Source organism: Passer montanus, unplaced genomic scaffold, assembly GCF_014805655.1.
Source record: "Passer montanus isolate IOZ18808 unplaced genomic scaffold, ASM1480565v1 scaffold18, whole genome shotgun sequence".
NCBI classification, from domain to species: Eukaryota; Metazoa; Chordata; class Aves; order Passeriformes; family Passeridae; genus Passer; species Passer montanus.
Window position 1 is genome coordinate 10145058 of NW_024365381.1, and position 25326 is coordinate 10170383.

The following is a 25326-nucleotide window of genomic DNA, read 5'->3' on the forward strand; positions in this document are numbered from 1 at the left end:
ATTCTGCTGCTAATGTCAGTTCTTGCAGTGGATGGAGATTTTATTCCTGCTTTTGTCTTTGGGCCACCTGCTGATCATCCATTGAAGAACTGTCCTTCTGACAGCTTAACTGCCTTAAAAGCTTTAGGTGAAGGAATTTTTGAAAGTGTTTTGCTAAATGTGAGTGTATCTGGCAGGTTACCTTTGTTGATGTGTTTGTGAATTGAAGAACTGCAACGTTCTTAGAAGAATTTTCCTTTAAATGTCCTATTGACTTTTCCCCAAACATCCTGTATTTATGCAGGTGCCTGCTAGCTCTCTTCTTTGTTATAACTTCTATTAATTTATCAGCTGACGTCAGTTTTACGCTCTGTGAATGTATGGTTCCATGGGTTCCCCTGGGATCATTTTGTAAACTGGTGTCAGATTTTCCACTTTCCAATAATCACATGTTGAAGTGGATTTAGCTGAGAGGGTTGTCTGCTAGTATGTAACAGTTTATCCATTTCAGCCTTGAGTTCCTGTTAGGCCCCTTGGATAAACAACTTCTAGTGACTTCATACTGTGTGTTTTGTCCACTTTTCCAAGTAAGTTTGGGGTCATAAAGTTTACTCACAATCATCCTCTTTGTAGAGTTTTCTGAATGTGCTCCATTTCCTCCACAAGGATTCCAAGAATTAATTTGACTTCTCTGCAATGGCTGTATCTTTTTAGAGTTCTTTAAATTCCCTCCTCATCTCCAGGCCACCCAGAGTTCCTGAAAGCCTTTCCATTTCTGAAAAGCAACTGGTACCTGCTCTGCCTGCTGCCCAGCAACAGGGCACAGTGCCATGGGGCAGCATGTGCCTGGCTGTGCAGTGCACCAGCACTGCACCATGTCCTCCCCAGCTGACAGAAAATCAGTGGGTGTGGAAGGAGCTAGCTGTAGGGTGGGACAGCCCAGAGAGAGGTAACACAGTGAGGGGTGTTGAAGAGTTGAACAGGGAACATGGAAAAAGAGCTGGGAACCATGAGGGAGTGGGTTCAGTGACGTCAGGAGAATCTGAAGTGTTTTGAGAAAATGAAGGTATCGGGGAACTGCTGGATTTTACTGGATTTGTTAGAGGGGATATGCTAATGAGCCATGGCTAGGGTGAGAGTGGAATGAAAGGAGATGTACACAGTGAGTGTAAACCACAAGCCATTAAAACTAACAAAGCCTGGGTTTTTCTCCTCATCTTCATAAAGCAGCTTGTCTTAATAAGATACTCTCTTCTTCTGCAGAAGAGATTTTGCTTCCTGCTGTCACCACCTTGTTCACTTTCATTCTTGTTTTTCTAGTTTTACTCAAATACAATTCTTTGATTGCTTATTCATTATTCATAGAAATGGTACTTGGCATTATTCACCTTCAAAGCTCTTCACAAGCCTGCTGTGTCTGAGCCAAGATCAATGGTTAAGACAGAATTATAAAAAAATGCTTTGCTGATGTGGTTTGGATTCATTAGCTCATTTTTGGTAGCATTTTTGGCTAATATCCTAGCTGGTTGCAGATGGAGCCATCTTGAAAATGCATATTGGCGTAGCAGCAGATATCTAAATTATAAACATGTAACATATACTAAATGCTTTCAGCTCCCTTTCGATTAAGTTTGAGGATTGGATACCACATGTCATGCAGAGCTTAGCTATGTGAAAATATATCATTAGTGGGCATCATTGTAGTACTGGGTAATTCTCCTGGATATTTACAGGCCCTGACTGGACTCTCCACACACAACCCACTGCCCAGGACACCCTTGTAGACTCCTGGGACTGCTGGCTCCTGCCCCAGTGAGGATCTGAGGTAACAGACATGGACCCTGATGAGTCAGGACCACCTGCAGTCCCAACTCCCAGGCTGGTTTCAGGTGGAGTTGCCCAAATCCCAGGGTTGGAGCTGTTACATGGCTTTTGCTGCTCCCTGGCTCGCTGTGTTGTCCTGGGAGAGCTTCCCACTACTGGCCCACAGAGAGCAGCCAGCCTTTGGGGAACCTCAACACTTTTCTTTCTTTTCCCCTTTCCGTTATAAACTTTTTTTCTGAGCAATTAACTTCTCCCTAAGCACTTATTGTTCAATGTTAACAAAGTTGTATTTTTTCACTGGAGTCTTCTTACTTGCGGAGACTTTGGCAATGAAACCATTACAGAAGTGATAGTGGTGGTAGCTTTCTTTTGTAAAGTATTTGGTTTTCACCCTTCTCTCCTACATGTTTCCTAAATGATGCTACAGGTCAGAGTGTGTCAAAATAAACATTAACCGTATTTCAGAAACCATAAACAGCAGAAAGTAGATATTTATCAAATAAAATGATGCAGTGTTATTTCAAAAATACTAAGAATGGTTAAAGAGAGAAAGTCTGATTTTGACTGTAGTTTTAAGCCATGCAAACACTATATAACTGTAACACCACTTTACTGATTTTATCCTTGTGGGCAATATCTGTTTTCAGTGGTTAACAGCTGGACAGGGCCTTGTTGTCAGCCTCTATTTCTCACCACATTCTCCCTGTCAGCGCTGAGATTTGTATCTGATTCCAATGGAAGGTAGTAAGCATGTGAAACGGCCCTGGAAGTCACAGTAACAATGTTTGTGTCCAAAATAATGCTTCAGTTGCATCTCAATGGGCCAAAGCTGTGCAACCTTCTGGGCTAAAATTGAGCAGTGGCCTTGTCCGAAACCTCTGGGGCACAGTGTGGTTATCAGTAACCACGTGCTTCGAGCAGCGGCGGTTGGAGTGCTGCAACGGGATGTTTTGTTGCTGCTCGTCAGTCTGGAAAAGCAGCTCCAAAAAAACACCACAAAATAATTCAGGGTGACTATCTCTGAGTCCTGAAAGGTGCCCAAGGAGCAAGGAGTAAGAACTTGCCTAGGATGTATGTTGTTTGGACGTGTGACTGCAGAACTTCACTGCTCACTTGGGACTGTATAGTAAATTGATGTTTTCTTTGATAGCTTGCTGGTATTTGAGTTGCAACAAAGCACTAGGAAATTGTTCCCACTGAATCACTTCTCCACAGTTGGTGATATGAACTTTGTGGATCACTGCATGCCTGCAATGTATTTGTCTGGGAAGCACAGTCCTCTTCCCATGCATAGTTTTCTATCCATCTCATCAAACTGACTGGAAAGTCATTCAAGGACCCTTTTTAAAGTGTTCCTACATAGTGCCAGCATTTTCTGTCTTTCTGAGCCAAGTCCCATTCATAGCTTCTCTTCCAGTGCATGTTTCATACACAAAAATAAACATTACATGGTATATAATAAGCTATCTGGGACACTTTTCCAGAATTCTTTTGTTTGCCTGTGATGCATACTGGAATTGTCTTTGCAGATGAGGTCTGGAGGTCTAATGACTCAGAGGCATAGCTCTTTACTTGCTGATGATATCAGATACAGTTGGCCTGGTAACAGCAGATGCTGCAACTACATCAGCAATTCGTCTGTCTAGGAACTGATGAAAACAATGCAGTGTTCATAAAAATGAAATCCCTGGCCTTCTAAACTTGTACACCACAGCAGCCTGTATGCAAGTGAGCCCTGAGAGCCCACAGTGCCAGGGTCATGGGCAATATCAATATTCCCAGAAAGGATGCATTGCTGGTGTCTCAACTGGTGATAAAACTGGACAGAGCAGTTGGGCATTATCTGGCTGCCCTTTGGGGAGTTTTTAGAAGTCAAGAAAGATGGTTATATGCATTTGCTCACTTCTCTTGAAACATTACAATATATAGATTATGCAGATAAAGAAACTGCATTCTTGTATGAATGTCAGGCTGAAGCAAGAGAAGAACAGAACCGAATGAATTTGTAACAGTGATGAAGATTGTAGATTTTTCATTCTGAAATCCATGAGGGAATGGAATTTAGTTGTCGTGGCTGACATGAGATAAAAGCATTCCAGAGTCTGAAGAGAGCAGAAATAGGGTTTTGGAACAGAAACTGGCTGACAGCATCTAAAAATGTCCTGTTATCAGGTTATGTAATAATATATTTATTATTTATTATAAACATGCAGCTTTATCCTTGTCTACCTACACGTGTGCAGTTACTGAAGTAATGAGGACTGTTCACAGATTTCCAAATATGGGAGTTGGGCTCCTATTAAAATCTTTCTCTGACACTGTGCAGCTTTGGGAGGATTCTTTTGTCTGATGCTCCTTTTTGGTTGTACATAAATGGAGTGATACTGAGAAAAATGACTGTTCCTGCACTCTGTGGATGCATAAGCCTTACAACAAAGAGTCCCCGCAGATTTTACTCTCTATAGAAGGAATAAATAATGCTAGTTCTGTAGGAGGGATATTGGAATATTTATCAGGGTGGTGTGTGTGTGTCAAGGAAGGGCTTTCTATCCTAATTGCCTTCCAGTAATCTGACTTTCAAATGCTCTTCCTTTGGATTTTTATCTACACGTTTCCTTCTCCCTTATGCTGACTGAAAGGTCCCTTGTTTCCAGGGTGAGCTAATACTGCACCTAAATCAGTCAGTTGATACAGAGGAATAAGGCTGCTGAGAAAGAGTGGTAGCATTTTTTATTCTTTTTAGGCTAAGGGAGGAGGAATTACAGGGGGAGGAATTAGGTGTCTGAAAGAAAAACTTGGGAAAATAAGACTGCTGAAAAAAAACCTTGCTGAAAGCTAAAACACTATTGTTGGGATTATGCCCAGAAAGGCAAATGAGAATGCAGAAGACAAATAGTGAGCTGCATATCTGGAGTGAAAGAGTGGGAGAAGGGTTTGGCACAGGATCAGGGAGATGTTGACTTGGCCAAGAGGAGGTATGTAGAAATGGCTGTAACCTGGGCAGTGCCACTGAACAAGCAGGGCAAAGACAGAGTTAGTCTGAACCAGAGGTATTAGAAAAAATTGTGTGAAGAAAAGTAAGTAGCTGAGCTGGGAAGAAAGTCTTTCATATTAGAGAAATACAGGTAATAATTTGGAGTGACTGCAGCTAGGTAGTTGTGGGTAATTTGGCAGTAAATGCATAGATATGATTGTCTACTATTTCTGACTGTTGCTCTGCCAGTAGCAGGGAATTATTTCCTTAAAAGAGAGTGAAGTAAAGAAACCAGACTGTAACTTGGACATAACAGTAAGACAGAGAGTGTCTGTGGAAAACTATAAAACCTGTCTGACAAGGGAGGATTACCCCATGCATCTTGCCTGAGTTGGACTCACTGGATGATTTATTAGACTAGCTCCTATTTCTAGAAGACGTTTGGGTGTTTGTGTGTGGAGGCAAGTTAGATCACATCACAATAATTTTTTACCTTTTTTTCCTCTGCCTGCCCACTCTTCACTACAGCAAATGTCTCAGTGCCCAAATGGCCTGCACTTCCTTCTCAGTGGTACAAATGTATACATAAACTGCCCTACAGTTTGCAGCTGCCCAGCACACCCTGTTTTTACAGTGTCACTCACCAGATAACCCTTCACTTACCTTTTTTTTCCAAGCAGAATTAATCCCACTGCATCTTGCAAATAATACTTTTTTCCTTAAGATACTGCCATTTTTCTCACTAACCACACGTCATGCTGTATGTGGATCCCATCAGTTGCAGAAGGCATTTTTTTCTGAAAATATGATATTTCATATGTTTCCAAGACAATGTATTTCAGTTGTTTCTATCACACTTGTAAATTTTTGTCTATATTATCATGGTTATTTCTCTTAATGTCAGTATCCAACTTTCTAAATACAAAATTAATAAGGGTTTTGCTAATGATGGCCTAGACCTTGACATTGTCATTGGACACAGTTGGGTGAGAGGAATGAAGCTTTACTTCTCTTAAGTACTGGACTTAGAGCCAAGGATTTGGGTTTAAGTGGCTCTATTGATCTGGTGTAGAGTGACAGTGCTCAAAGTCCCTGAAGTAATGATTTGCCTTTGCTGCCTTGCTGAGAGGAAGATTTTATCTTCTATTAGATCATTATTCAAAAGTGCTGAAATTCTATGAATAGACAAACAGTAGCAGTTAAGAGAGATTATGAAGCTGGATGTGCTGTATGGCTTCAGCCAGCTAATACTCCTAGATACTAGAGACCTGATCTTTCTGATGTAGTTCTGTGTGCCACTTTTCATGTTAGGAATACAGCACAGCAAGAGAGCCTTTTTTTGCAAGGGATTATATAGGATCCCTGCTTCATTTTCTTTTTTTTTTTTCCCTGTGTTGCCATGTCTTTTTCCTATGTCTGTGAGGTTTTTTATTTCCAGGGCCGCCGGATGAAAAGGCAGGTTGGTGTCTGGGGGAGCTGGGGTGAATGGAGCAAATGCAGTCGGAGCTGTGGCGGTGGAGTCAGCTTTCGGCAGCGGCGCTGCTATTCCCAAAGGTGAGGGCTAACCTCTTTTTTTTTCTTTCTTTCTTTTCTTTAAATGTGTTGTACCGTTACTGAGCTCCTGCAGTTATGTTCCAATATACATCCAGAAAAAAAGACTTAGTGTTTGATCCCAGGGGAATGAGTCCACTTTGAGATGAACCTCAGTTTCAGTCTTGTCACTGCTGTTTTGCTTAGTGCCCTCTCCAGAACATGCTTGCTTTGGCTCCTTTGATAGAGCACAGCAGTTGCTCTGTGAGATCTGAGGCTGTGCAATCAGGGGATTGGCATGGTAGCAGCTGCTTAATCAGGTCTAGTGTGGCAAGCCCTGAGGGAGACGGAGAATGGGCCAGAGCAGTTGGTTTCTCTCCTGAGAGCTGGTGACAGTGCTGAGGTTTCCTCAGGTTTATGATTCTCAGGATGGCAAATTGCCCCAGAAGAAATGGAAGAGTAAATTTGGCTCAAGCAGTGCCACCTCATTTGCAGCTGGGTTAGCTGCATCCTAATGAGGATGATGACTGGTACTGCACCTGTTGGGAATGATGGACCTTAGAGATCCTGTTGTGGATGAAAACAAAGCAAAGGAGGAAAAAAAAGCCAGACTCTCAATAATATCCTGAAAAAAACAGCTTCTCTCTGTTTAGAGAAATGAGAGGAGGTTTTGTAATGGAAGAAGCCAGAGTTATGAAGCTGCTGCTTCCCACAGAGAATAAAGAAAGGTCTCTTTTGAAGGCTGCCTGTTATGGTTTATACCTGACAGAATCCCGGGAAGCCTGTCTCCCTATTTTAGGAACACTGAGGTGTTAGGCATTGAATGGCTTTTTAGATCAATTTCCTCCATGATTGTTACTCTCCATAACTCTCAGCTGGGGTAATTTGACTGGACTAAGGGTATTGCACACTTTCCGTAGGCATGTTTCGCTCTTCTTAATAAGGGACCTATTGTGCACAAAAAAATCAAGATAAATGATGCACAAAGATATTCTGAATTGGCCACTATCCTCATGCTGCTCATAACATGTTTCTCTTTCTTGTATGGACAACTCAACCCTTTGCTGGTGGACCATGGACTAAAATCTCAGCTTCCATTATTTAGTTGAAATGTGACCTTGAAGAGCTGTACTGCAGTTGTTCACGGTGTGCGTCTCATTCATGCCAGAATACAAACCACAACATAAAATGCCACTAGAAAATGCCAGCTTGCTTTAGTGGTGAAGAAGTGTATTTTAGTTATTTTGCTGTTTCAGAGAACTCTGTGAGGGTGATATGCTTGATGTGAAGGTGATTTGTAATGTCTGCCATGAGATGACTTTTTGCACAGGTATTCTTCAGAGAGCTCCATGTATTTTTTCTGTCTTCCAGGACAGAAGGTCCTTCCAGCTGTGTTGGACCAACACGAAGCTATAGGTCATGTAATGTTCAGGTATAGTGCTCTGGTTTTAGTTTTTCTTGCCTGCTGCTCCTTTTCCCCAGACAGAAATCATTCTTGTTCAGAAATAAGATGTGGTCATTAGCTCCTGTTTCTCTGATGTCACTAGTGGATGCAGTTCATTAACAGTATCCATTCAAAAATATATTGAAATTATGCCCCAGTTTGAAGGGGCATTTTTATTGTACACTTTATTTTCCTCCTTTTTTACAATGCTCCAATACAAACACTTTCTCTTCCATACAGAACTGCCCGGAAGGCTCCCGGGATTTCCGGGCAGAGCAGTGTGCAGAGTTTGATGGGACAGAATTCCAAGGCAAGAAATATAAGTGGCTTCCATATTATGGAGGTAATGATAAACATGTGGGGTTATACTTCATCACTACCTATCAACAATGTGTTTTGAAGTGACTGTAATGTTTTTTACTGTAGTATCCTTGCACGGTACTTTCTTAGCTGGAGTGGGGGCAGGAGTTGGCATGGAAAAAAATCCTTTTGCCAGCAGGAAAGCATTGCTGTCCTGAAGACACTGGATGCATGGGCCAAGAGACAGCATTGCAGCAATACGTACTTGTCTCTTGTAGCAGCCATTCCTTCAGAAACATTGCCCAAGGCAATCTGGAACTGATTGCAGTGAGGTTTCAAAGCATTAGAGGACCAGAAGTTCTGCTGTATTTTCCAATATTGTCAAAAGAATATTAGCAGGGCACAAGAGAAGCAAATGTATGTAATTAATGAGTGCTTCAGAAAATACATCTCTTTCATCAGTCCACGCTTTCTTGAGGAACCAGCTCAGAAGGCAGGTGTGGGAACCAGTGGTCTTTGCTCTGAGCTTTGATATTATATCATTCACAGTTGGTAAACAAATTATGAGGGATTTTAAGCTAAATTTTAAAAGGTTTTTTGTTGCTTGTTACAATAACATTTCTGTACCAGCACTTGTTCTCATTCTAGAAAGCCCTGTACTCCAAGGGAGTATGAGAGAAATCCTACTAAGGAATAACCAAATATCCACTTAGACCAATGTCCCCTGAGGAAATATTTCTGTACAGTGAGATTTTACTAGAGTATTTTTCCAGCCTCCAGCAGTTTGTGACCCAGAAATTCATTCACTATCTGCCACTTAATATCAGTAAACCCCTCTGTTTCTGCTCCTGTGATCTAGAACTAGGCTCCTGGTGCTGTATCAAGCTATTATATAATGTTTCTTTTTTCTCTCCTGCCAGCACCTAATAAGTGTGAGTTAAACTGTATTCCCAAGGGAGAAAACTTCTACTACAGGCACAAGGAAGCAGTGGTAGATGGGACTACCTGTGAACCTGGCAAGCGAGATATCTGTGTAGAGGGAGTTTGTCAGGTTAGTTTTCTCAGTACTTCCTTCATTCATCATTGGGTCTTGTCAGTCTTTCTGCTGTCTCCCTTTGTTCTACTTGACCTTTCATCATAGCATCAGAAAAGGTGAATCACTGCATTTCAAGGTGCTGAGGAGCATCTGGATAGCATTTCTCTGGCTCTGGCTGTGAAATAGTAGATAACAGCTTTGTTGTTTTCTCTGCCCTATCCTGACTTTCTGGGCTCCCTAGATTCAGGCTTTCTCAATAGATCTGTCCAGCATTTTGCCCCTTTTTTTCCCCCTCTGTCATCACAGTTTATTCCTATTAATGTTCCTATGCTCTGACAGGCTGTTGGCTGTGATAATATGCTGGACTCTGCCAAGAAGGAGGACAAGTGCCTGCAGTGTGGAGGAGACGGCAGTACCTGCTATGGTGTGAAGGGCACTTTTGATGTGGCCAGTCTCCCCAAAGGTACAGATGATCCTAGGTAGTTTGGGCAGGTGAGAAGGAGAGAGTTAAACTAAAAATCAACTGCTACAAGGGCTGGTGGGGACACCTGCTCACATGATTGTTATAGGCATGCTTGGATGTTCACTTGAAATATTTGTACAGTGTGTGGTCTTAGGACTAGAAAAGGTACTCTTGGCATTATCCTGGGAATCGCTTTGTTACTGTGTCCACACTGAAGTACTTGCCATGATGTTTATGTCTTTCCCCACTCCCTCTTCAGCTGCTATTGTAGTGCTATAAATGCACCATAATAACATCACCACACACAGCTTTGTGAGGCTGTCCAGTGTTTTGATAGCCCCACCAGGACACGTGCAGGGCTAGAAATGGGACTGCATCTTCTGCATTTGGCCAATTTTGAAAAATTTCAATATGTCAGCCACACTTGTGGTCGCATCTCTCTATGTTGAACTCCAATATGATTCTTGCTGAAATTCCAAAAATTCCAAAATGTAGCAAATGGACTTTTCTGAGGTGCCATTGGATTTTTTTTTACATGTGGACTGATCTGTGGACAATGTAGGGTGAGGTTATTCAGCATGCAATTAAAGTGATGACAGAAATGCTTCATGTCACCATCAAAAAACTCATCTAGTTGTTCAGGCACAAATGAAGCCATGAGCATCTTTGGCAGAGAGGAGTGGCTGTGTGGCACCCACAGTCAGATATTGAATAATCCCCTTTTTTTTTTCAGGTTACAATCAAATCTTTATTATCCCTGTGGGAGCCACAAGCATCCAAATTAAGGAGGTTAAGCCCACCAGGAACTTCCTAGGTATGATTGATGTCAGAATCTGTGTATCAGTCTATTTGGATTCCAGCCACTATGCTAAAATCTGGTTTTCAATCATGGGTTTACCTTGAGGGCTTGATATGGCAGAGTGAAAAACTGAATATCAGGATATTGAGTATCCTTGAAATGTGAGTGATGCACAACTCTGGGCTTCACATTTACTTCATTTTCTCTCCTGTGGAGATCTTGCTGTTGGGTGCAGAATAAAAATACCCAAACCACATTGAGACTTCCTGCCTGTAACTTGCAAGGAATCTAGCTGATCTAGCCAAATTTGGCTGTAAGTTCTGTTTGGTGAATGCAAGTCCTACCTGCTCCTGCCATCTAGAAGTTGGGGGTGGCCTTATTTTCTCCATAGATTTCTTTAAAGCATTTGTACAGCCTCAAACTCTGGTCATTCTGCAGAGGGGGAAAAGGAGGGAGAAAAGGCCTTGCCTAGATTTCTGGGCAGGGCTGAGGAAATTCCAGTGGAGAAAGCAAATACTCTACTGCTTTCTTAATGTTCCATCACTGAGTGCTTAGGACAAATCAGTCTGGTGATGTTTTCCTTTGTAGAAAACTCGATTCTGCACACATCTTGCTTTCTGAATAGAGTATCTGATGAACCAGATAGTGGTGTAAAGTCAATGGAGTGTGAATCCCACATCCTAATGGACAGAGGCTGGCTTCAGCTGTGCTCCAGCAACTAACAGTGGGGAATGCAGAGGCAGGGCAGGAATATGCTGGAGGCATTTGGCTGTGCAGCAAAAAAGTGCTTGATCTGCAGCAAAGCTGGCAAAAAAACACTGTTTGAATGTGGTTTAGCACCTTTTGCCAAAAAAGCCATACAGGAAGGACAGCATTGATGGAGGATGGTGGTCACTCATTTGCTTGTGACACAGTATTGAGTGGAAACAGGAGCAATCTTGTGGAGTTCTTATGATCCTTTCTCTGGCTTGTGGATTTGTCCAGCTGTCAAGAACGTGCGAGGAGAGTATTACCTGAACGGGCACTGGACGATCGACTTCAGCCGGGCGCTGCAGGTGGCCAGCACAGTGCTGCACTATGACCGTGGCTCGGAGGGTGATGTGGCCCCAGAGCTCCTCCAGGCCCGGGGTCCCACCACAGAACCCCTCGTCATTGAGGTGAGAGGCTGTGCCTTCCCCCACTGACACTCTGCTCTTGCTTTCCACAGTGGGAGTACACTGGGAAAAACTGGAGATGTGATGGGGACCCCAGGAATCTTACAAGGCTGAGGGCCTTCCACCTAGACCACAGAAATAGTACTTATTGCTGCTCTGGTTCTATTGCCCAGAAATAAACAGTGCAAAGCTCAGTGATGGTTTCCTGCCTATTCCTTTGGGCTCTGACTTTAGGGGAGGCAAGAGTCAGCAGCAAATGATGTTGGGGCAGGGATACGCTCCAGGACACTGCTTGTTATGCTGTGCTGTAGGGCAGGAAATGTAGCTGCTGTGACAGGAGCAGCTGGATCTTCTACAGCCAAGAGGGATGAATGCACCCTTCTCTGAAAAATAACACTCTCCAGAATATGATGGAAGGCAAGGAGAAAATCCAGTGCAGAGAATTAGTGCTTCTTGAATGGGAAAGGTGCAATCAGCTGCAACTATCAGACATGGTGGGGAAATGCTGTGAAGAGGAAAAGTGTAATTTCCCTGATTTCCTCCCATGCTTTTGCAGCTCATCAGCCAGGAGCCAAACACCGGGGTACAGTATGAGTATTACCTGCCCCTGCAAGGACAGGCCTTGGGTTACAGCTGGAGCTACAGTTCCTGGAGCGAGTGCAGCTCTGAATGTGGAGGAGGTAAGGGGAGAGGACCTGATCCCTGGTGGCTGATGTGGGGTTTATATCTGCACCCTGCAGGCAGTGTGACAGTGTGCTGCCCTCTGCAGCAGCTTCCCAGCAGTCTCCTGCTGGAAGGCAGCACAGGGATCCACAGGGTGTTGCTAAGGTTTTGTCGAGAGAGGGTCATGCAAGGAGTAACAACAGGATTGGCCCATGCCAACACGTGGCCCATGCCTTGTTCTTATTTTCTATTCTCCAGTCCTCAGACATATTACTAGGACCTGTTAAGAATCTTCATAGATAGTCTTTGTTTTGATTTGCTTCAGGTCTTTATAGTCTTTTCTACCACTTGAGAGGTCCTCTCCAGAGAGACCTGGCCAACTTTAGTGAATCACATCATTCTCCTCTGCCACAGCCTAGAAGATTCCCCCTCTCTAAGAGGACTGTCAGCTCTCCTAGGGTGTCCCATCATATTCAATTTACAGATTCCTCCATGAGCAACATTATGGATTTTAAGCTTAAAAGAAAAACAAACCAAAAAACTTCAATCAATCAAACAAAAAAATCCTCACCAGCTGATTAGTATATAGAGCTCTTATCAGCCTCTTCTGGGCTTCCACCCTAATGGCCAATTTGGCAGCTTTTGCCATATTGTGACTGTAGGTGCTACAATTGTCTTTGGCTGGGCACTCATAATCTGTAGGAAGCATGAAGAGTTGCAAGTTTTACTCCCATATCCAGTCCTCACAAGGCTGACCTTTTGAGTCTAACTGGAGACCTCCAGTTCTGCTGTACACTGCACACATCTTGCAGGGCTCCTTCATGAGCACCTTACGGCTGGGGCACTCCCTTTGTGAGTCTTGATCCATAATATAACAGGAAAGTTCCGTTCCCCTCAGCCACACAGAACTGCACTATCTCCCTTGCCCTTCCAGCAAACCCCTATTGTGTTGGAAGGCATCACTTGTCCATGTAGTGAGAGACAAAGAAAAGAAAAGACAAAGTCTCTTTTCCAGAATTGCTGGGACAGGTGTGGATTCTACACGACTTCATAAACTTGCCTTGCCAACCCCAGTGTATTGCTAACCTAGTGCTGGGTAGCTTGTGTTGATCAGACATCTCTTGCTTGTCCCCCAGGTTTCCAGTCCCGCTTGGTGTTTTGTACCATAGACAATGAAATTTATCCAGACTACATGTGCAGGAGTAAGCCACAACCAGACAACAACCGGACGTGTGGCCATCAGCCTTGTCCCCACACAAAACGGTATGATTTCTTTCCTTCTTTTCTGGGGTCTGACTTCTTCCTGAGGTGCCTTCGGAACCGAGAAAAAAGTGACTCTCTTACTTCTGCCCTCCAGCATGGTTCTCTCCAAGGAGGTGCTTCACTTCTAAGAGAAAGCCAAAGACAAAAGATTGAGATGATAACAGTGATGAGTGAGGGCATTTCTATGTGCACAAGAAAAGAGCTTAACACTTCCTGTGTTCATTTTATAGACCAATTAAATTTGCCTTCCAAAACAGTATTGTGGAAAACAGTTGTCTAGCCCATGTAGGAGATATGAAAGAGATTCTCTGTTTTTTCTTCTCTTGAGCTAGAGCCTACAGAGTAGAAAGTCTGAGCTGGTGTCATTTTATGTCATTTCTGCATTCCCAGTGTCTGTTCCCTTAGAAAGGGATGAATCCTGGCGTCTCTTCATTCTCCAGCATTTTCAAACCCCTTCACCCAGCCATTTCAACTTGTTCCTTACAGCTGGCTTCACTTGGCTCTTACTGGGCATCCAGAGCTGTGACATGAGCATTAACTGCATATCTGTGTACCAGTGAAGGCCTCTGAGAGCACTCATGTGCATGAGAGGTCACCCGGGAGCATTTCTGAATACATGTTAGCCTGTAGCTACTTGTTTTAAGTTCTTTAAAACCTTTGTTCTGTGTATAAAGGACTTCTTACATCTACCTGCCGCAAGCCTGGAGTCACAGCGGCGCACGGAGCTCTCAGATGAAGAGGTAACAAGCAGAAGGAAGTTACAGAAAGCACAGGAAGGCAGCTGCTCTCTTCTGCTATCCACCTAGTTGCTAATTGAAATCTGTGGGGACTTTCCTCTTTGGCACTGGTGGTAGAAGTGCCTGTTGCTTTGCTTTTGATGCTTGCCAGTGAAAATGGTGGTGGAGGGTGCTGGCTGGCAGCTTTGCTTAGGTGGCTGCACATGCCTCTGGTAACTTGATTCTTAGGGGACTGAGAAAGGGATGATTTCTTCATAGCTTCTGGCTGCTTATTCTCATGTTTTCTCTGGAATCAGGGTAAAGAAGTTCTGGAAGACTTTTTTTTTTAATTTACTTATCAAGATAAAGAAAAGAACATAAAGGAAAAGAGAGAATGATCTTTTGGGCAATTGTAATATTGGCCAGCACAGCATAGAGAAAGACAGAGTTTCTTAAAAGCTCTTCTTTTTTGGCATGGGCCGTATAGCAGGCAGAAAAGAGCATGTAAGACGTGATGAGTACAAGGATGTGAGGGGTACAATAATGTACACTAAGATATGAGAAGTTAAAAGTATCAAAAGCAAAACAGTTGTCCCCCAGCAAGCTGCTGATAGCTTAGGACTGGCAATTTTTGCCCTCTGATGAGGGTTCCAGTCTTGGGATTGGCCTTGTCTTACAAAGGAAATGAAACAAGGGTCAGAGAAATCTTAATTTGCAATTGAAGGAAGCTGTAAGTGATCCCATCTGGTTAATACAGCCTTTCCAAAACCATACATTTGCTTTACAGGAGGCAGAATACAGTATGGGGGGGGGGGAGTTATTTCCATTGGAGCTTTTGAAAAAACTTGATTAATACTTTGTTATAAAGCCCTGCAACCACACCATTTTAAATGGCTTCCACTGAATGTATTTGTTCCCTTTCCAAAGGAAAGATTTTATAGTGAAGGCCATTCAGTTTTGGGTTGACACGGGCATCTTTAGCAACAAAGAAGGGTGCTCTTAGGAACTGACCATGGTAGAGTGTACTGTGGAATCCTGTTAGGATGTGAATGTGAATTGGCTGGCTGAAACTTGGTTAAGGGGTGGCAAGAGTCATGCTAGGGAAGTAGCTGGAATGCTGGGGGAGAAAACATGAACTGCTTTCATTCCCTGGCTGGGCCTTACCTGGCTGCAGGGGAACATATCAGATGGCAAGCAGATCACCTGGATGCTCCCCCTCCAAAACCAGTGCCTTTGGACTACTACACTGCATGCTGGATTTGGGGATGAAACATCGTATTGTCCATGAAGCCAGGCCATGCAAGGTGTGGTTCAAGCTACCCAGCTAGCTCTGAGAAGCTGGGGTGGCCATGCGCAGAGATTTTAGTATCTAGACAGATTGTTTTGTGGACACATTCCCCTTGTTAGCAAGGGTGTATAATTTCTGCAGCAGCTTCAGCAACCAAAGACAGGAAAAAATTTATTTACATTTTTGTGGGCTTTTTGTATGTGTGCTGCAGTTAGAGAATTTGACTGATGGGAGGAATAAACCAGCTTTCTACTGGCCGTCAGTGAAAAGTTAAGCACTTCTGAGAGTGTCTGGCATGGTTTGCGGGCAGAGTGAGGACTTGGCTTGATTTTATTGTTTCTGATAATGTCTAGAGTGTAATGTGTGGATTAGACTTTAGTGGTAGCTTTTCTTTTAGCTGATCTAGATTGGTTTTTTTTGAGATTTTTCTTTCCTTTTTTTTGATGTTCTATTCCAGGCATGACATTTTTGCAGACATCAGGAGACCAAAAGCCATGAAGAGAGATCTTCCCCTTCTGGGGAGCTCTGCATTTCCAGAGAAAAAAGTGTTTTGTAGCTGGAGAGATGTCTCTGGAGTAGGACTAATGCTCTGCATTGCCAATTAAGCTGGGCACGCTTGGTCAAGTGGGAACTCGCCTCTGATTCTATTCTGCAAAGGGACATCGTCCCTGTTTGATTTCTACAGAGATGTGGCACTGACTCCTCTCTTCCTCCGGGCAGTTTGGCTGGGCTTACTTTTTTTTTTTTTGTACTTGATTCTGTGACCTGCAGGTGGAAAACGGGAGAGTGGGGGTCCTGCTCAGCCACGTGCGGCGGGGGCACCCAGAGCCGCTCGGTGTACTGCGTGGCGTTTGACGGCCAGAGCGCGCAGGGCGTGGTGGACGACGCCGAGTGCATGGCCTTCGGCCAGCAGCCGCGCCGCAGCCAGCCCTGCAACGTCCGGCAGTGTGCCACCTGGAGCACGGGGCCCTGGTCTGAGGTCAGTGCCCCTGGGCAGCTAACGGCCTCCTGGAGCAGGATCTGCCAAAGCTTAGGGAGGAAGAGCCAGGCTCCTCTTCTGGGACTACAAGAAGCATGTGTCCCTGGATAGGTGGCGTGCAGAGGTGTACAACTTCTCCCTGCAGTCCTCCAATGCCCTCCTATGAACTCAAAACTCCTCCTGTTCCTCAAAAGTGTGCATGTCCCTGCACCTCTGCTCTTCTCATTGCATGTTCTCTCTGCTCTGTTCTGCCAATCCTTTCTCCACATCTGTGTTTTTATCAGGCCCCCCCCCCACCACATGGCACTGGCTTGGTTTCTGAGCCAGGCCTGGTGAAAGCGGAGCACCAGCAGGAGAGCTTCTGTCCATCAGCTGAGGATGGGCAACAGGACACCCTCCTCTGTGAAACAGGAGCTCATGACTTCTGCCTGTGCTAGTTATTTCCGTGTATTTTGCTGCCAGGACAGCAAAACTCTTGAAATACTGGTGACCTGCTGTTTGCTGTGTGTCTGCACAGGGCTTCTCCAAACACAGCCATGTGGTGCATTTTTTATGCTTGTGTGCATTTATATCTGCAGGAGTGCAAACAGCTTAAACTGTGCACACTCAATTCAGCCAGACAGCTTTTAGAAGGCATCTTACATTCCAAGGGCTTAGAAAGTAAAGAGCATGTCTACTCAGTCCCTAAAGTACAAGTGAATTTTCCTCTATTAGAAGAAGTACGTGCATGCTTGCAACACTTGATTTGCAATCTTGTGGTTGCGCTTAGCCTGTCTGAGTTGTGCAACAGCACAAAATGCAACTTTGAGGCATGATCACTGAGACTGGAAAGTCCTTCCACCCCCTACCATGTGAGGTGTGAGCTTTGGGGTTGTGGAGCCTTCCCCCTACCTTGTGAGATGTGAGGTGTGAGCTTTGGGGTTGTGGAGTAAGAGTGCTGTCTGGGGAAGGCACCAAGGGTCATGTTCTTACAAAATGATGCCTGAGTAATTAATTCCAGTGTTCTCAGAAGCAACTGTGTACTCTGAGTTAAAAGGTTACTCTGGTAAATGAATGGCTGAAGCTCGGCTGGGAAGCTCATCTGAAGTGATTCAGACTGTCCCCAAGTTAATGCTCTCCGCAAGACACTTTGGTAATTCATGTAGAAGTAGGTTGGATTCCAGGAAACACCACTGTGAATTTAAGAGGGCGTTGGAAATGTCACAAACTAGTTACTGGTATAGCAGTTGTCACAGCTCCACGCTGTAAAAATAGAGCACAAGGTCTTCAAACAAAAGACATGAGCAATATAAGAACCTAACCTTTTACTTTCCCTAAAATTCTTCACCTAAATAGGTTTTAATTAGATGTAAATAACATGAGTTTACAGATATTTTCTACCATGTTTTGGTCTCAATGTATTTTGCAGTGTCTGGCATTTTTCTGATATTTTTCTAAATTCATCCTCCACATCTCCTTCGGGGAGACATCAAGAGTAAGTATATGAATAGGCCAAAATAATTCAGTGAGCTCCAGATCTTCAAGACCCTATCCCATGCTCTCATGCCTTATTGTCTCCTCTACAGCATAAACAGCTACTCTGCCAACTCCCACCCCAGAAAATTATTTTAATGATAGCTGGTTGTTTCAGGCAGTCTCAAAATGGTGCTCTGCTCTAATGATAGGGAGCCCAGCCTGGAACTGCAAGAGGAAACCAGGTGCTTCTTTGTAATTGCTGGGCCCCTTTCTGCAGTGCTCGGCCAGCTGTGGGGAAGGAGTGCAGACCCGGACTGTCACCTGCAGGACACAGCAGGGCTCCCAGGCTCAGGACTTCGCTTGTCTAATGGAGCCAAAGCCATCGGCCACCCAGCCCTGCCTTAAGGAGAACTGCATCCAGGAAATCGGCTGGCACGTTGGAGACTGGGGTCTGGTGAGCACCTCGCTGTCATGGCTCCAAAATTACTGATTGTATTGCTGTGCTCCTCACAAACAAGCTTTGATCTGTGCAGTCTGCACATTGGCTGAAGCTGGGAGCAAGGACTGCTTCATTACCAGTCCCTTGGCTCACAGTTGTGTTGTAACTGGCACTAGTAATGCTCCAGTTAATCTGATGCCCGCTTTGTGTGCAGCTGCTACAAAAATAAATCCTTCTGAAGGGAGATTATAGTTTCAGTGACAGTGGCAAAATGCAGCCAATAAGCTGAAACAATCCACTCTTGCTCCTTATTCTCAATTCTTTGCTCCATCGCTGTGATCAGCAGAACAGCTCTCAGCCCAAGATTGGCTCAGAGCTGTAGGCTTCAGAACTGGTCATTGCACTTGGTGATATGCTTTAAAGTACATTTTTGTAATTATTCAGATAAACTGTGCTTCAGATGGATTAATCCTGTCTTTGTGGTGGAAGCCAGACTGTCTTCAACCTGGGAAAAGTATCAGGGGGTAGAGATATGGGTAGATCACATGTATCAGTGACTTCCAAACACACTTTTTCTCTTCTCTGCTAGCCAGACCAGCTTGTTCTGGGCTAAAACATGTTACATATGCTTCTTCCTGAGATGTGGGTCAAGTTTTAGTTACAGCTGAAGAAGTTTCATATCTGAATCTGATCTTTCTCCTGATTTTCTGTTATCAGAAGGTCTCCTATCTGCCTCTCTAATTGTAGGGAAATACTCTCCAAATGTTTATAGATCTTGCTATGAGCCATGTGAGTTGCACAGACACCTCATGCTATCCCCTCCTCTGAGCCACTGGTCCCTCTCATCCACAGCTTCCAGTAAGGCAAACTCTATTTAGCTGCTTACAAGAAAGCCACTCATTTGCTTTCCAGTTGTAATTTGTTGCTCTTGAATGCAACCTGACCCACCCACAGCTGGTGGATCCCCAGAGAATTGAGGTGCCTTTATGCCTTCAGGCTGAATTAGTCTCTCCAGCTCCCTGACACACCACTGTGGGTAACAGCAGCTCATCTGGATGTTACAGGCTGAGTGTGGCACAGAGCCTAATGCTTCAGGGCTGGGTGGAACATCTGGTACAATTGTTTAAAGTATGGTTTTCTAATTGTTCAGATGATTTCCAGCTGAAATATTATTTGCTTTGTCTTGGTGGAGGAAGCTGTGCTCAGCCTGTAGCTAATCATGCAGCTGTTCCCCACTTCTGATCTGTGGGGTTTCTGCATTCAGCCTTTGCTGCCTGCTCAGTGCCTTGTCTCTGTGCCCAAGTGCTCCAAGAGCTGCGATTCAGGCATCCGGACACGACAGGTCATCTGTGCTGACGGCGACTCCAAAGTCTACAGTCCTGAGACATGCAAAGCCACCCAGCCACAGAAACCAGCCACCCTGGGTAGCTGCAACACACAGCCCTGCTACCTGCCACAGCGTGAGTGGTATTACTGCACACTCAGCTTTTCCCAACATGCTTTTGCTTAGGAGTAGAAATTTCCAGCTCTGCACCAGCTTATGTTCTCAGCTTTTTGCCTGCCTGTCTCCATCCTGTGAGTTTGCCAAGGTTACGTGCACAAAGCATCTTCAGAGTCCCAGTACCTGTGCTGTTTGAAGTGTATGCAACAGGCTTGGGAACAACATTGTTTTGTGTCCATTTTGAATCCAGTATTCTGTGTGCTATATCCAGTGTGTGTGAGCTGCAGACTGACCCCAGGCATCCCAGTCCAGAAAGATGGTAACTTGGGCAGGCTCAGTAGCAACAACCTGTAGCCAACTCTCATCCCTCTGTGGACTGGCTCTAAAGGAGTCACAACTTTTCAGAACGTTTTGCTTCTTGTCTGTGTCTATTCTCCATGTCAGAGCTGCAATGCTGACTTTTTCTACCTGCCCATTTTAGGTCACTTGTCCTGACAATCCAATTGACTCCAATTGCTGCTCAGCAGCTATTGCACAAGAGGAACAAGAACATTTTCATCAACTTTTATCTCCTGCTGACTGCTGGATGTATTTGCAATTCTTAGAGCACAGTGCTAGACTAACTGCACCCATTTTGTGTACATGTCTCTTTGCAGAGGTTCCCAGCATGCAGGACACTATGGGATACAATGTCACTCGCCAGTCCTTGCTGACCCGTTACAACCCAAACAGCCCTGCCCCAGGTTTGGAAGAATTTTTTTAATTTGGGGTTTGATGATGGGATACTTGGAATAGGCTGTGTTAGGGAGAGGGATCATTCTATTCTTTGTTTCTCTCATTTTTTTTCATGGGTTCCTAGAAACTGAAGGAGCCAGGGACAAAATGTAGATTCTTTTACACCAACAGTGAGCAGTATTTGAATCTATCCATGTAGAAGATTCTGTACAGGATATGGATCCCAGGTTCTATCAGCATGACCTAAGTGCTGGCTGGAAGAAATGATGCCCAAAGCAGATCATAGGAACAAGGATGATGTGAAGGGAGCACAGCAATGTGGTTTCTCATGGGACAGCAGGAAGAATGGTCAAGGCAATGAGCAAAGTACCTCAGCCAGATGAGGAAGGATGGGCCAGAAGACACCCCTAGATGTGATGCAGAAAATCCTGCCAGGTAGCCTTGGGCAGGTGAAAGAGAGCAGAGAGGAGGAAAGCTGGCCAGATTTTCATGCTCACCTGCATACCTTGAGTTGTCTCCCTAGATTCTGATGATGGAAGAATGCTCCCTGGGAACACCATGATCCATAGTGCCTCAGGGAATCAGCACATTCCATCCACCAAAGATCACGGCATCAACTTGTTTGCTGTCCATTGGGAGCCACAGTCCCGCTCCCCAGGATCCCATCGGCTCAGCTTCTCTCAGGACCCCCCTGCAGGGACAGGCTCCCAGGACTGTCACCAGAGCCCACATGGCTGCTGTCCAGATGGGCACACTCTGGCGTTGGGCCCTCGGGGGAGAGGTTGCCCTTTCAGCACCTGCCACCAAAACAGGTAGCTGGAAGTAGATAGGCCTGAGCAGGGAGGCATTGCCTTTCCTGGCAATGCCCTTCCTGAATCTTGTAGCCCATGCCTGTTGACCGAGCAGGTCATTTGTTACTGAAGCCCTTCTGTCTGTAGGTATGGCTGCTGCCCCGATGGAGTATCGGCTGCCCAGGGTCCAAACAACATTGGATGCCCACAATATTACCATGACATTCGAATGAGACAAAATCATCCCACTGCAACCACTCCAGCAGTAAGTGCAAAAGCTCTTTGCATTTTAGGAGTCGATCAGATGTGAAGATACAGATTTTATCCTGCTGACTCACATTGTGGATTCCGTTGGGCTTCATCTCCGCCAGTATTGCTGAGGAACCAATACTCGAGGCATGGCATCAAGCCCTCTGGCCCACCTTGTTCCTGCTCAGTCTGGAGCATTCACCTGCAATCCTCTACAAGCAGGGCATAGAGCAGGTGGTGGGGAGATGTCTGAAAAGTAGAAGGCCATCCTGTGTAGACCTGATTGAATAATCCTGAGTAATCAAATTTCTGTTGGACAGAAGATTGCTATCCAGTTTCTAGGGAAAAAGAAAAAAAAAAAAACTAAAGGGAAAAGCTTGGCTTCTATTAATTGCTTTTGTTTGTCAACTCTGCAGATTAATTCAAGGTGGGGAGGTGATCCCTCCCATAGGTTGGGGTGCTTGTTGGTGGCAGCAATGAGAACTGGCCTGCTGCTGGGCTGCTTAGGTGTGCCTTGCAGAGAAGTGCAGCCCCGGTTCCATGGCTGACAGCCAGGTTTCCCACCCCTTCCCAGGACAAAAGCCTCTAGGAGGCAAACAAGCAAACAGTGGTGCCTCTAACAGCTGGCTGTGTGCAGCTGACAGCTTGCACATGGTGCCTTGCATGTGCTGCTGTCCTCATGTGTGAGGATAACTCTTGGCTTTCCATTCCTGTCTCCAAGGCAAGCCAAGCCTTGTCCCAGCAGCACCCCTCGGGCGAGTGCCGTGGCTCCATGTACGGCTGCTGTTTTGACAACGTCGCCTCAGCCAAAGGTCCTCAAGGGGAAGGATGTCTCAATAGGCCCAACTACCGTAAGTGATGATTTGGCTTATTGGTTTAGAAATACAACAAGAGTCCAGTAGCATATAGAAGTTTCCTGTGTAGAGGTTCTACCCTCTGTAAAATGTAGTAAATAATCTCTCTGAAGAGAATTTCTACCTGGTGGTTGGGGCAACAGAAACTTGGAGGGAGTGTAGAAAAGCAGCCTGGGGATTCAGCTCTGCCAGCTGCCGCAAAAGTTCTTGTTGTCCTCTGCTGATAGTTGGCAGAAGTGTGTTTGTGTGATCTCTGTCAGTCTGTAGGACTACTCAGGAGTTGTTTGTCCCTGAAAAGTCACTTTGATGCAGCCTGGCGTGCTCTGAATAAAATACCCAAGTTAAGGAGTAGGGATCTCATGTGGAATCAGGACAGTGCTCAGTCTTCAGATAGCCTGTGGACCGGGGAGGAATGAGAACTACATGGGGAAGGAGGGGTTGCTCAGGGCTGCATGGATGCCCTGAGCCAGCAAATTTCAATCCAGTGCCTGCTGTGCTATGAGGACACAAGGGCTGCTGGGCAAAAGCCTCTCTGCTCCTTTAGTTCCCAGCTGTACCCTCTGCAGGCACATTGCTGCTGCAGGGCCTTGCCCTCCTGCTGCAGCACAGAGATTTCTTGGTGGCCATCCCTGTGGTGCAGCCTTGGGGAAGGGGAAAATTCTCTGGATCCTCTCAGCTGAGCCACAGCTTGACAAAGCACCTTGCAGCCAGATCCCTGCATCCAGTGTTTGTCAGCTTTTGACTGTGATAACTGTGGCTCCGGGTTTCTAGATACCTTGGGTTGTGCTCCTCTTTATATCAGTGTGCAGGAGTATTCTGTTATGCATGAGTCTTTTTCACAGCTGGGTCTAAGCCACTTGCTTTGTGCAAATGGCAGCCATCGGTCCCTGGCAGGAGAGGAAGCCCCAGAGCCTGCTTTGCAGTTGCAGAATTCTCCAAGCAAGGCTGTAAAGCATCTGTCTAGTATGTAGATTCAGAAATGTCTCTGATGATGGTTCTTCCATCAGAGGCAAAACTGAGGCAAAAAGAAACATGTGAGCAGTTTCTCAGTTTCAAAGCACAGCTTTGAAGGACACCCAGGTGTCCTACTTTCCCACCTGCCCTTTGCCACAGGGCCATCAGATAAATCATCTAGGTAGGTGGCTTGAAGCCCCTGGACCTTTGTGCTTTGTGACCCTCACATCTCCCTCTGTTCCACTCCTTTTGGTAGCGTACCCTGTCATGTGCCTGCTGCCCAGTGCCCACGGCCCCTGCACCAACTGGACCACTCGCTGGTACTTTGTGGGAGTTGTTGGCAAGTGCAACCGGTTTTGGTATGGCGGCTGTCACGGGAACAAAAACAGCTTTGCCTCAGAGGAGGAGTGCATGAGAGTGTGCCACAGCTCTGTGGGGGTCAGTCATCTGGAACTCCAGCCCTCTCCTGGCACAGAAGCGCTGCAACACCAGCAGACTGGCTCCAGTTCTCACGCAGGACATGCTCAGGGTCAGCATAAATCACCCACAAGAGAGACCACAAGTCACAGCCAAGAAGGAAGAACCTATGGGGCTTCACTCCCCAAGCAAGACAGCCACAGCTGGAGGAGGGACATGCTGCCAGAGGCCTTGCCAAGGACTGGTGTGCTGGAGAGCCAGAGAAGAAGACTGGACAGAGTGGGCCAGCTGCCCTCCTGGGAAACAGCCATGCCTGGGCCCTCGGACAGGCAGAGCAGCAGTGGCCAGCAGGTGCTGCCCCGGGAAGGCAAGCAGTGGCGTGAAGCTTTCGGAGCAGATGTTTCCGTGACAGAGGGATTTGGGCACCAGGAGTCTGCAGACTTGTTCCCAGCACAGGCTCTGCACAGGTGATGACTTCCACCCACCCCTCCCCCCTGTTCTGCCTGCTCATTATGAAGCATAAGTGCAGCTTTCTCTGGAGTGAAAATGTTGCCTCAGCTGGGACTAGCTAACTGGGGATACCACATGATGGATTAGCTACGCATGTGGCCCTGTGGTAAATCAAGTCACTGGCATTCAGGCCCTGGCATTACCTGCTGTCTCTTTTTTCACACACTCCCTGGTCTCTGACAGCACTGAAGTATCATGTGTGAAAAGACTGCAGAATCCTGGGGTCTCTGTCTGGGAGGCCTTCTTACACTGTAAATGAGAATCCATAGGTGTTCTTCTTGTTCTGACCAACAAATTTAGCTGACACTCTGACTTCAGAGCCTTTATCTCAGACTGCATGGAGCAGCAGTGGGTTGTTCTAGGGAAGACTTTTAAGATGCAGACTTTGGGTCAAGATCCAGACAGTGTTACCCTGAAAATCAAGAGTGTGTAGAGCTAGATCTAAACATATCTGCACTGGATCTGTCTGTCTTTTGAGCTTTACCCTGTTCCTTCAGAAGAGGTGGGTTACAGGGCTTTCTTCCAGGAGATATTGTAGCATTCACTCTGTCCAGAGCAGCTTTTCCTCTATAGGAAAGGGCTCCCCATGTTGCCCAGTGCATCTGCTCAAAGCTGAATGGGCAGCTGGTCCTGCTTTGCCTTGTGGTTGTAACTCATCCAGAGTCACATGAAAGGACACAGAGGAGGGCAGCAGAAGTGCCAATGGAATCACTTTTTCTTTCAGAACAATCCTGGAGGAAGGCAAGCCCCCTCTTGTGACAGCAGTTGTGGGACAAAACATCCAGCTGGTCTGCAAGACAGGCGTGTCCCCTCTCTCCAGAGTGGAGTGGATGAAGAACAGCCGACCGGTCTCCTCTGACAGGTGAGCTCAGATCCCTTCATGATAGAGCAGATGGGCTCCTTGCTGGGCAGAGTGCCAAATATGCAGTCCAAAAAGGGCTGTCATGGTTTCACCCCAGCTGGCAACTCAGCCCCACAGAGCTGCTCACTCACCCCTGGTGGGATGGGAGAGAGAATCAGAAGGGTAAAACTGAGAAAATCCATGGACTGAGATAAAGACAGTTTAAAA

General features: G+C 45.6%; 1 protein-coding gene across 7 annotated transcripts in view; it reads left to right on the forward strand.

The window, feature by feature from the left end:
• PAPLN (papilin, proteoglycan like sulfated glycoprotein) overlaps positions 1 to 25326 on the forward strand; it is a 50488-nt gene that overhangs the window by 14167 nt on the left and 10995 nt on the right. For 3 of the 7 annotated variants that reach the window (XM_039705586.1, XM_039705585.1, XM_039705588.1), the window contains exons 3-21: positions 6201 to 6331; positions 7679 to 7739; positions 7992 to 8094; positions 8972 to 9102; positions 9427 to 9550; positions 10284 to 10364; positions 11334 to 11506; positions 12060 to 12183; positions 13303 to 13429; positions 14104 to 14169; positions 16205 to 16412; positions 18145 to 18321; positions 19610 to 19766; positions 20404 to 20490; positions 21006 to 21294; positions 21421 to 21538; positions 22244 to 22373; positions 23587 to 24214; positions 24982 to 25119. In XM_039705586.1, the coding sequence (XP_039561520.1) occupies positions 6201 to 6331; positions 7679 to 7739; positions 7992 to 8094; positions 8972 to 9102; positions 9427 to 9550; positions 10284 to 10364; positions 11334 to 11506; positions 12060 to 12183; positions 13303 to 13429; positions 14104 to 14169; positions 16205 to 16412; positions 18145 to 18321; positions 19610 to 19766; positions 20404 to 20490; positions 21006 to 21294; positions 21421 to 21538; positions 22244 to 22373; positions 23587 to 24214; positions 24982 to 25119 (3053 nt within the window). The remainder of the gene's footprint in view (positions 1 to 6200; positions 6332 to 7678; positions 7740 to 7991; positions 8095 to 8971; positions 9103 to 9426; positions 9551 to 10283; positions 10365 to 11333; positions 11507 to 12059; positions 12184 to 13302; positions 13430 to 14103; positions 14170 to 16204; positions 16413 to 18144; positions 18322 to 19609; positions 19767 to 20403; positions 20491 to 21005; positions 21295 to 21420; positions 21539 to 22243; positions 22374 to 23586; positions 24215 to 24981; positions 25120 to 25326) is intronic. The other 4 variants (XM_039705587.1, XM_039705590.1, XM_039705589.1 and 1 more) reach the window with 2 other exon arrangements.